General features: G+C 28.7%; 1 protein-coding gene across 1 annotated transcript in view; it reads left to right on the top strand.

Moving 5' to 3' along the window:
- The window catches only part of LOC119677902 (pupal cuticle protein Edg-78E-like), a 7,114-nt gene extending 6,091 nt beyond the window's left edge, over window positions 1-1,023 (top strand). The window contains exon 2 of the mRNA XM_038089485.1: window positions 258-1,023. Coding sequence (XP_037945413.1) covers window positions 258-608 — 351 coding nt within the window. The 3' untranslated portion in view covers window positions 609-1,023. The remainder of the gene's footprint in view (window positions 1-257) is intronic.
- The last annotated feature ends 11,953 nt before the right edge of the window (window positions 1,024-12,976 follow it).

The following is a 12,976-nucleotide window of genomic DNA, read 5'->3' as shown; positions in this document are numbered from 1 at the left end:
ATTTATCAAATGAAAATGACACATGTACACGTATATTAATAGTACATTTTTTACCACAGAATCCTATTTTTGACTATGAGAAATGCTAGGCCATAGAAAATGCGACTCCTTAGACAGAAGCACAGGATATTGTAGTTTTACACTTTATAATTGTTTATGAAAAAATTATCTAGTAATTACAAAATAACTAACAAATATTATGTTAATAATTATAATTTCATTATTTATAATTTTTAAATTTTATTTCCTCTTTCTAGTTACTTATTACTGCCCTTTTGGCTTTCGCCTGTGCCGACAACATCGATAAAGATGCACAAATTCTGAGTTATAAGAATGATCCAGCAGATGCTGAAGGTAACTACGCGTACGCCTTCGATACAAGCAATGGTATACAACAACAGGAAGCGGGTAATCCCAACGGTGTTGCAGGTACCTTCGAATTTATCTCACCAGAAGGAGAAAAAATTGCTGTAAGCTACACTGCCGATGAGAATGGTTTCCAACCAGTTGGTGAACATCTGCCAACACCACCACCAATTCCAGAAGCCATCCTTAAGGCACTCGAATACATTGCAGCGCATCCACAACCCGAAAATCAACACAACTAAAAAAAAAAACAACAGTATGAATGAAACAGCAATAGAGGAGGGTTCTCGCAGAGCTTATATTGCGATGGAAAATTTATGTTACTTTCCAAAATTTTACCAGTTTCAACTAGTCAACATGTTCAGATGAAAAACTGGAAATAATTTAAAACTATTATATATATACATTTTTGCTATATCTTTTGTTATATTTTTATTTAAAAAATTTTATGTAAAAATAATTCTCTAAATGAAGCCATAAAATTAAGTTCCAAACTGGAAGATATTTTCTATCTTTTCGATGTATGCGACTGTACAGTTCGGCTTTAGAGGCTGTACAGTTATTTTCGTTCATTGTATTCGCTTTTGTATATATGTATGTATGCATATATCTTTATGCAAAAACACACACATCTTCATATTTGCTATAAACTATACTTTGTTTATTATTTACTGTTTTTTAATTATTATAACATTTAATTAATTAATTAATTTGCTAATTAAAAGGCACCACACATGAAACTGCTTCACATAGAAGTTAAAATAAAAATTTAAAATATATAAAAAAAAAAATATAAAAAAATAAAACTTCTGTATTTTTGGTTTCAGTTTTGCTTTCCTGATTTTAATCTACGGTTTTGCATATTTTCAGAATCATGCAGCGCGAGACCTTCACATTTTAATGTCAAAACAAGTTGAGATCCATTTTTCGTTAAGGTGAACTTAAAAAGCATGGAAATCGCGTATCTATGCAAATTTTTTTCTGCTTCTTCTTCTTCTTCTGCTGCTTTAATTCATTACAGTTTAAATGACTTCAGACATTGAGTATTAATACCAACAACAACAATAACAAAATAAACAAAAAAAAAAAAATTATGGACAGACACATTGTTTGGGTCGCAATTTACAAAGAATGAACAACTCTGGTCTGCGGTTTGTAAGCGTCGGGTTCGTTTCTGGACTGTATTGCGCAATGACTGGGCATTATGCAAACCCGTTTTGCTTGCAGGGTTATTAACACTTTCGTTGGGAGATGGCCAATTAAAGAAAATAAACAAAAGCATGAAAGTGTAAACTAATGAAGCAGCAACCAAACGACAACTAATGAAGCAGCAACCAAACGACAACGTGTGAACTTTTTCGTTTCCCGTTCTTTCCTTATCTTCTGTCTCAGTAAAAATCAAAAAAAAAAAACAGAAAAAAAAAACGTGACGTACACTTGTTCACGTTTTTGTTTTTTGTTGTTGTTTTTTTTGTTCTTGTATTTTTTTTAGTAGCGCTTACAGCATCAACGTTTCAGCTTTTATTTTCTTCTTCTTGTTTTTTCGGGTGAACAAAAATGTAGGTCAATGTTGTGGTTACTCTTTTTGTCATTTTGCGCTCTACATTTGCAGAAAGTATTTTCAGTTTTATAACTTTAATAATTATAACTTTAATTTAACAAATAAACTTACCAAAAGGATGATTAGGTATATTTAATTCTAATTAATTATACTGGAAGTCGATGAATTGATTTGAAGAAAAATGTTAAAATTAGCAAATCATAATGAAACTATATAACTCAAGGTTAGATTAGATTAGATTATATTGGATTAGATTAGATTAGGTTAGCCAAAGTTGTACTGATGGCCTTGTGTCCAAAGCCCACTTAAGCTCAAATAATGTCCCACTATAATACCGCGGACACCAAATAATACTAGGTATTATGCACAATATAGTTTTACTCTGAAGGAAGGAAGTTTATATTATTACTGATATATACTGATTAGAGCTATTTCAACAGACTGCATCTCATCTAAAATAGTTCACTATTGTGGAGGATATATTAATACACTAGGCAATAATTTGTCTAGTTTGGGCTCTCGAACATTTTAATACAGCAGAGAAGGAACACGCAAACCTAAATGGACTTGGTACATCTACTATGAGAACCTTCGTTTCAATTTCTATTCCTTTTACTCACAAATGAAAATTGATTTATGAACACTTTTTGTATTTATTGGGTCATATTACCTTAGCAGCCAGGTCAAAAGCTACATAGCCCTTATACATTAAATGTACATTAAATGTTACAGAGAAGTAAATTGAATATATCTAAGTTAATATTTGTACTAACGGTGCACTAGACTATAGGATGATTTGGAGCCAGGCACATATATGCCGGTGCTGAAAGAGAAGATAGCGGAATACCTATTACGTGCGATATCCAGACTTGTACAGAACTAAGTTCAAGCTTTTAGCTGCATAGTTGTATTTATTAATGCGTTCCTCTAGTTCCAACATGACCATTCTTATACCCACAATTCCGAAGAATATGATGTTAAAACAATTTCTTAGTTAATTGAGCAGAATTCGACTCTATTTTCTCTTTATCTACCGTTTTTGCAACTTAAATATATTTAATATTAAGATATTTGGATTAGTCGCATATAAGTTGGACTAATATAAAATATACAGTTCTGATATATATACAGTTCTGAACAAAAGTCAAGTCAGCAATTTATCTAAAAACCAGCTTGAAGTAAATTTTTGGGTACAATCAGAAATGATAAATATGAATCTAATGTGGGAAATCTTTTTGAACATTAGCAAAGCCCTTTAATGTTGTTAAGAAACCTTAAACTTTAACTTTAAAAGCTTAAAATATATTAAAAATTATTGATTATGTTGGAAAACAATTTCTAAGAAGTGAGCTAAAAGATTATGTCGTTTATAGTATATTCAGAAATATTATGTTAATTTGAAATTATATCATTTATTGCTTAAAAGTACTGGTAGTAGTACTATCATTACGACACTACTTACAATTTCTCACGATACAATAAGTCAATACATTTCAGTTTTTTTTTTATTATAAAAATTTTTTAATTAAATGATTTGCTGTAGAGGAAACAGAGAGGAAGATATTTTAACTACAACTCATTAATATCTTTCATATGCCATAAATGAAAAAGAAGAAAAACGTATATTTTTAATTTAAAAGCTACAAATGCCTCTCTTGATGTATGCAATACCGAAGATAATCAAATTATTATTACCGGCGTCGTAATAATGCAGCGCACCACAACTCCAATCATCGCGATGAAACTCAAAGACTATTCCAAGAGCTCTTCTACTTATTGGTTTCGTGCAGATTTCCACATATCCAGCAAAAAATAGTTAAAAAATAGGTGAGTATGTTATGCGCCCATTCGATTGTTGCACATATAAAATATTTTTGAATTGTTTTACGAATTTGTGTCAAAATGTTTGCCAATATTTTGCAATGTATCTCGAATTGAATTCATTACGTCTGTCAGACATACGTGTTTAATTGCTCAAGTTGTACCTAGTAAATAAAAAATCCCATTGTAGTCAGAGTAAATACATTAAGGCGTGAATAGTTTTTATATATAAATATTTGAAATTACAAAAAAAAAAAAAACGGAAGAAATATATGAGTAGAAACTATACAGTCTTCTCCGCAGAGGTGTTATAAATGTTCACCAGGAAGTATTAAAAGTCTCAAAAGAAAAGGTTTTTTTTTATTTTATTCTTCTATTTTATTTCATTTATTTTTATAATTATTAGGCCTTTTCGGTGACTCGCAAGTACGGCAAAAAATGCATGTTGGCCTATGTTGGCCACGTGAGTCATTGGCATCACTGTTGCAATCTGTCAAATGTTTTGTTTTGACAAACACCAAATCTTGTATATGTGCATATAAATCAAATATATTTTTATAAAAATATTATAAAATTAAAATGAACACGGAATTAAAAGGAATGGTAAGTATATTGGAAATTTAAAAATAAAACACTAAGATAAGTAAATTTTTGTAGATACTGTCGATGTTGGGAGAAGAAAGCAACGTTTTACTTGCGTGTATTTCTATAAAAAAAATTATTACGCATGTAAACTACAAATTAAATGAAACAAAATAAATGTTACTTGGTAATAACTAACATAATAAAAAATTTAATGTGCTTAATACTTACGATTTCTACATTCTTATTATTTTTTCGTTACTTTTCAAGATTTTTCAAATTTTTGAATTCTGTTTGAATTTTTATTTCCTCAATTTTTGACATTTGATTGCACTATTCGTTGGAATTTTCAATGAAAGTTCACAATAGTTCGCTTATTGCGTTGGTAACATTTTTTTTTTTACTGGCCGATGTGGTTGGCCAGCATAGCTATGCTGGCCGAGGTAGAGAAAATAGTGTTGTTGTTTTGCGTGCATTGCGGCCAGTATAGGCCTGCATAGGCCAGCAACTTGCTGTTTTTTGCCGTACTTGCGAGCCACCGAAAAGGCCTATTATTATTTATATTTTTTTATTTTAGTTTTTTTTTATTTTCTTTTTGACTATCTGTAGAGTAATTACCTGAAACTTTATATTTTTTAAATCCATGCTTTATCACGGCGAAAGAAGTCGACGAGATTAAAATATAATCTCTGTGAATAAATGAACTGTAATTATTATTTTAACATAAGAGACGTAAAACAATTACTATTATTATTCGAACGGATACTAATATCCTGCGATGTGTAAAATGTATTATATTAATCTACTAATATTATCTGTCATGGATTAAATTGTACAATATACTCTGGTTTTCGCATTTTATGATTTCTACAGGTCTTTAGAAATCATCAGTCCAATCTTCGAAGGTTAATAGTACACAAGTGAAGAAACTAGTTAATCCGTTAAAAAACCGTTTGTTTATCTAATCTTAAATCAATACATACTGAGTCAACCATTGATATTCTTTATATATTTATTTATATTTATAGATCTTGACTTTATGACCGAATATAGTTTATGTTCACATTTATTTTTTGTTTGACAGTCATGCATAACTACAGTCGCTGCAAGTACAAAAGTAAAATGAAAAAGAATAAATAGTAGTATTTGCAGAATATATTATATATATATATAAACGGACCTATTCTGTGCACTTGACAGATTTGTAAAATTCTTTAATAAAATTTTTGATTTTTATAAAGCAGAAAGCTTTTTGGTATTCTGGACACATCTTGACAAATTTCAAAGCTCAAGTACCAAGTGCTTCTCACCACACTATGGTGTAAAGTGTTTTGTATAGAAAACTGTTCGTAATTGTTCGTAACTGTTCATAAAAAATGCTTGAAAAGAGCACATATTTTAAGTTACCAAAGGTATTTTCCATACATTCAATTAATAAAAAATATGCTTGTAAAGAGCGTATATTTTAGGTAAGAATATTTGTCATGCATGCAAAAAATAAAAAATGCTTAAAAAGAGCATATTTTTATAGTTCCCAACAGCATTTGTAGTATTGACAACTAACAAGGAAAAGAGCTTTTTATTTATGTCACAGAATACCAAAACCTTTACAGTAGTCAATTTTGACAAGTGTCAATGTTTGACAAGTTTATAAAGTGCACAGAATAGGTCCGAAAATATATATGAAACATATATAAATAAATATATTTCTTTAAAACAACTTATATATTTAAAAATATAATGATAATAACCGAAGAAAAATTACGGGAATTTGCTTTTCCAGTGAAAGATAATAGTTTTGTTTGTATTAGATAATTCAGATATACGATTTTTGCAGCTAACTGATAATTCGAATTTTAAGGCCCAAAATTGGAAAGATTTTGTTGATACCGACACTAATGTATAAGTGAAAAAGCACCAAGGTCGACATCTTAATACTAAATTTAAGAATAAGTTTAATACTACAATATATAGAGGAAGTTAAAATTCAAAAAAATATTTTGAATGCATAATGAGAGTACAGATCTCAAAGTCGCAAGTCAAAACTCCTGAACATAATAGTAATATTGGTTCCGGAGAATCCAAATATTTAATAATACTGGCGTTTTTAAATAATACATTTTTCTAGTAGAGATTGCAATAAAGCACCATTAAAACTGTGGAAAACATATTATTTCAAGACAAATGCTTATTGAATATACGGTAATATACGTCAGTAGTTTCATTTAATGCATTGAATGACAAAATCTATATCTTGAAGTCCAGATCAGCTCTAATTCTATTGAGTCAGCTTGAGAAGACTGTTTTGACATTTCTAAATACTATTTAATTCTCTGATTAAATCATTAAATCCTGATCGTTAAATATTGATTCATTTTTTTTGTTTATATACAGTTATTTAAGATTTTATTTCTCCTTGGTATATTCCCTCCCATATGATAAATAATTAAATAAAATATATAACAAATTCCGAATATTTTTTTAAATCTATCTAAAAATCTGGATCAGTCTTCTAATCTAATCGTCTAGATCTACAGATCTGAAAGAAAATAGAAGAAAAAATTTGATTGCTTTACTACATTCCCTCCCATGTATGATAAATAATTAAATAAAATATATAACAAATTCCGAATATTTTTTTAAATCTATCTAAAAATCTAGATCAGTCTTCTAATCTAATCGTCTAGATCTACAGATCTGAAAGAAAATAGAAGAAAAAATTTGATTGTTTTTAATAGATAGATTTTTAATAGATAATGCATTATTATAGATAAATAATATTAACATTTTAATAGAAATTTTGCATTATCTATTGATTTTATAGATAAAGTAAGAACCACAATATATGAAAACCTTTTATACTCCTTTCAAACAAATAGAATGTTTTATGTTCAATTACAAATTTTCGTTAGGATCATAAAAATCTATTTTCAGTTAATTATGTTATTTTTGAAAACATGCGGAAATTGAAATATATACTTGAAATGAGGGAAGTACCTTTGAAGAGGAACACAGTAGATATAAATATTAACAAAATTTGTATCAACTATCACTATACGATATTGGATATATTTATAGTTTAATTCCTTAAAATGTTTACGAAAGTGAAACATAGTAGTACTCATGTGCCATATAATATCACTATAAATGTTGGATTAAATAAATAAAAAACTTGATAAGCATTATTAATGTTAAATAAAAACTTTAAATTTTAAGGTTTCTTGGTATATCGAGGGACTGTACTAAGGTAATAAAGAAAACATTTTATAATAAATCCTTATTAGTATTATTTTATTTAAGCGAAATAGCTTCCATGTAAGAAAAATGAAAGGCTTGGTATTTCTTGACAGTTTTTAAATCCTGGAGATTTTTAATTAGTTCACACTTCTTATAGGAGAATATGTTTGGTTGTTGGAGATAACTCCTACCTGCTTATAGTGTTAAGGTCTTGTTTATATATAGAGATGTCAGTTAAAGAAAAATTTCCAAATTGCAGTGCCATTAACCTTACAAATTTATCTGTAATGTTTATGTGTAGGAGTCTTTTAAACATATTTTCATGATTCTGTTTGGTAACTGAAGTCTAGATGGTAATAATCAAGTGTCTTTTCTTATCGACATGAAAAGACATGTTATAATTCGATTGCTTAAACAGTGTTACTTATCACTCTAGAAGAAATTTTGTGCAATTTAGGTATTATAGGTAATGCAAAACTACCATATAATATATTGAAATGTAAAAGTTTCCGACTTTCACTCTATCAAATAAAATATTTTCCGTTCAATTACAAATTTACTTACAATATAAAGGATATGTTAGGATAACTATAACCTGTCCACTATTTGGTATCATCTACTCATATGCAAAAAAAATCATAAAAATTTTTTATTATATTAATTAATTTATTATTATAAATAATTAAATAATATAGCACATTTTTTAAACACAAGTTGAAACTGAAATATTTATTGGAATTGGGAGAAGCTCCGATGAAGTGGAACACAACCTATAGATATATATCAATAATATTATTTTCAACTAACAATGATCTATATTGGATATATTTATAATATATAGCATGCATAATAGCATGCATGTGCCATATAAAATCACTATAACTATAAACTTGAAAAACATTCTCTGACTCTGACTTTCAAGTTAGGGGAAATGTAAATATATCTTAATTCAAATCGATTAAATCGGATTAAGTAAATAAAATTAAAAAAAGTAAACCATATTCGTACATAATTATAATCTAAGATAAAATTTTAAGTGGATTCTGCAAAGCATTGATAAATATAACTCAGATGTGAAGAAAAAACTACAAGATATATGGTCAAACAATATGTATAGAAAAGTATTAATTTAGGGAATTTCTGAAGATACGGTACGGCTCTGTGGTTTACTATATGATTTGGAAGCTGATAGATTATGGTAATTTTCAGTTATTAAAAATATATTTTACGCTTTATAGATACTTTATTGATAGCTAGATGATTAATAATGTAATCAGCAGCCTCACCAAGAAAGTTAACGCTTTTGTGAAGTTTGAACTTATTAAACTAGATAAGTGTATAGAAATATTGAACACAGATACTTCAGTTAATTCAAATATATTATTTGAATTGATATTATACTCTATGAAAAGAAACGCGCAGCTTAGCTTCTTTAACTTCAGAATGGATCCCGGTTAGATCAAGAAGAATTGGACGTCCAAAGATAACATGGAAGCGAACAGTATACACTGAAACATACAATTCCTTTAACGAGCTTAGATACGTGCGGAATAGAGTTTTGAAGAAACCTAGAGTTAAAAAAGAGTATAAGTGCCTAAGTGTACTAGCTCAAAACAGCTTCAACATAATACAAGCCGCAGTGCCACTTCTATAAAAACAACAAAAATGTTAATAATAAAAATATAATAATAATAATATAATGTGAATATAATTATTTATTTTAACAAATTATTTAAACTAAACAATCTAGAGAGAAATATTAGTTTGAAATTGATGACTTTTAGTCTGTAAACATTTTGCAAAATATCATGTTTTGCTTGCATTTTTTTTATTAATACTAAAAATGTATAAAAATAATTATATAACTATAATAAAAATAAATTAATAATTAGTTGAATATGTTCAAAATAAGATCAATAAATTATTTTTCTAAATGAATTTTTTAATAGTACAAAAACATAATTCAATAATTATCTCGTTTTTTATTATTTGTTCTACTACAAATGATTTATTAGACTGGTTATCTAGATTTATTAATACTAGAATTGTTTTTTAATATTTCAAACTTTAAAATATTAGTTTAAATGTAGTTTTTAAATTCGTATAAAATACTAAATATAATAGATATGAGATACATAACCTACAGAACTGTTCACATAGACACTTACTCTAAATTAATTACTTAGTAACCATTCATTTATTTACTAATTATTAAATATATTTCTGTATTGTAGATAAAATCCAATACACATAGTTATTTAAAAATATAGACCAATATTAAATTGTCTATAGTATTAACGAACATTGTTACCATTTTCATCTATCTATAATAGATTCACTAAAAGTAGTTGTACCAACTTTTATTCAATTTGCTCTATTAGTTATGCAGTTTGTTACCGGTTAGACTTGTAGTACTGCTTAATGATATACATATGTATGTGTATGGTCTCCGATCAGCTGAAATAGTAGTTCATCGCTAATATCAATTAGTAGAATAGTTAAAACAGCCATTGGAAAAGACTTCAAGTTCAGAGAAAATAAAATAAATTGACGAAAAACCGAATTGAATGATAAAAAAATTTATTATAATTTTGGCATTACAGTCTATGGCAAATCTTTGCCTTAATGGGACGATAAAAAGTGTATACAATAATTCATTGAAAACATGATCCAGATAATAGTCAAAGAATACTTTAATATATTCAGGCGGGACTTCAGTGATTATATCAGTGAAATAAACTTTTTTATGCTCTTAAAAAATAATTTTCAATTACCAGTTAAAATTATCAGTCGTTCCTTGGGTTTAACCCTGTTCCGTTTTCTGGAGAGATTCCCATTGCTTTCTCTTTAATTTTTCTTAATACTTGTCTATTTTTTGCATTCTTTTTGTACGAAATTTATTAATACCTATCATTTTTCGTCTTTTCCAATACTTCTTGCCCTTTGCTTCGTAATCCCTTCATTTTTATGAAAAGTTGTAATTTCACATCAAAAATCATTCTTTTTACTTTTTTATTTTACATTTTCAGTAGTTGTCCATACCATGCTAAAAGACGTAGTATAATTGCACTATTTCTTCAAAAATGGAGAAAATCAGACTGTCATTATCATTGGCAACTCAAACAGAACCATAATCGATGTTTTAATATTACTTGTGTGGGTGGACATAGTTTGAACAGATCTCAATAACTACATATATTATCGCCAGAAACAGAGATGCGGACCAAAGTTTTTGAAATCCTTGCTCTATGCAGATAAGTTAATAACGAAATGATTAAGGAACAATTCCATGACTATATAGTCTTCAGAAACAGAAACAGAACTGTGGAGTGTTTTTTTATATCAAGTGATTCATTCCCAAGAGTGCATTTTCTACAAAGTTTTTGAAGCCATTGGTTTATATGGTCAAGTTTACAATGAAACTAATGAGTTATCAAGGGAACTGCCGAGTATATATATAATGAATATATAATTTTCAGCAATACTGCCGATAGTACATTTACTGTAGAAGTATTTCAAATCATTGGTATATGCGACCAAATAAGTAATGACATAAATCAGTTCTTAAAGTAAGTTTTGTTCAATAACTATATAGTCTTCAGGAACAGAGTTGTGGTGTGGTTTCTTAGATTATGTGATCTATCTCCAGTAGAAAACTTTCTGCAAAGTATTTGATGTGATTGGTTTATGCGGTCAACTTATCAATAAAATCAAATCAAATAAGCAATGACCATGAATCAGTTATTAAAGGAAGTGTTGTTCAACGACTATATAGTCTCCAGACACACAGTTGTGGTGTGGCTTCTTAGATCATATGAATCATTGGCAATACAGAATTTTCTGGAAAGTATTTCATGTCATTGGTTTATGCGGTCAAGTTATTTTGATTTTATCAATATGTTAATAAAAGAGGTGAATATTAGATTAAGATTATGTGATATACCACCGATAGTTAAAGCTATTGGACTATGTCCAAAACTAACAACGATTCATAGAGTGGAAGCAAACATTTATTGATCGAATAATTTGTTTTAAAGATATTATTACTATATAATATTTAACTGCTAGAAGTCAATGTCAGTTATAAATTCCATAAATGTATTTAAAAAAATTAAAAAAGATAACAAAAATTTTATTTTTTTTTATTTTTATATTATTTTAATCAATTGAATTTTTGGCTGACTATACAGCTGTTTCGAGTATTGCCAAATACTCATCATCAGTGGTCTTGGAAATAATTCTTGTATTTTATTATTCGTAAATAGTTATTTTTGAGACTGCAAGTATCAGGATTCAAACTTGGGTCCTGCCAAATATGAAGCTCAGAATGTATGATACACTCCGTTTCACTTGAATAGCACACTTCGTTTTTGCATTATTATTTGCTTATCTATCAATGATCGCATGACTTTGTTGTAATAATTGTTGGGTTTTTTTGTTTGTTTCCTTATGTAGTCTCCTCCAAAAAAAATTAGTACTGCAGAAATGTACCGTTAAATTTTCCCGTTATTTTCTTTTGAATTTGCATCAATAACTAGTATGTATTTCGTTTCACTTGAATAGCACATTTGGTTTCCAATTTAATTTATGAGTAGCAGCTCACCACAATATTAAGTTTTTTTATTTATTTGTGAGTTTTAAATACAGTGTGACGATTTAAATTAATAATAGGTCGTTGTAATGCTTTAACCAACGAAGAACAGGTCAAAATATAAGGCTTCATTGATTCTGACCTGTCTGTAACTCAAATATCAAAAAGAATTGGAAGAAGCAGAAAAGTGATATACAATTTCATTCATAATGATCTTAACTATGGAAAAAATATAAAAGGCCGTGTAAAAAGCGTCCTCAGCTATGCAGATAAGCGGGCTATTTTGAGGCAAGCTTCGAATTCGCATGATTCGGTTAACAAAATAAGGTTAAAAGCTGGTGTCAATGCCAGCAAAACTACCGTATGGCGGGTTATTTCGAATGCCCAACATCTAAAACGGCTTAAATTAAAAAAAAACCACCACTTAACCCTATACGTAAAGAAGCTCGGTTAACTTTTTGCCGTGCTAGCATGTCATGAAGCAAGGAGTGGAATAGCGTTGTTTTCTCTGATGAGACAAAGTTTAATTTGGAAGGGCCCGACGGTTACAATTATTATTTTCATGATTTGAGGAAAGAAACTCATCAGTTGGAGCGTTTACACAGTAGAATGGGCGGAGTTATGGTTTGGGGAGCCATATCTTACTATGGCACTTGTGAACTCCAATTCTTAAACACAACTATGAACGCAAAATCGTTCCAAGGAGTTTTAGAAAAAGCTTTTCATTCATTAGAGAATCTTTTTGGACAATTGTCGTGGACTTTCCAACAAGACAACGCTCCAATACATACTGCCCGTGTTGTAAAATCGTTCATTGA

This window comes from Teleopsis dalmanni, chromosome 1 (genome assembly GCF_002237135.1).
Source record: "Teleopsis dalmanni isolate 2A chromosome 1, ASM223713v2, whole genome shotgun sequence".
NCBI classification, from domain to species: Eukaryota; Metazoa; Arthropoda; class Insecta; order Diptera; family Diopsidae; genus Teleopsis; species Teleopsis dalmanni.
This window is presented reverse-complemented; position numbering and strand designations above follow the sequence as displayed.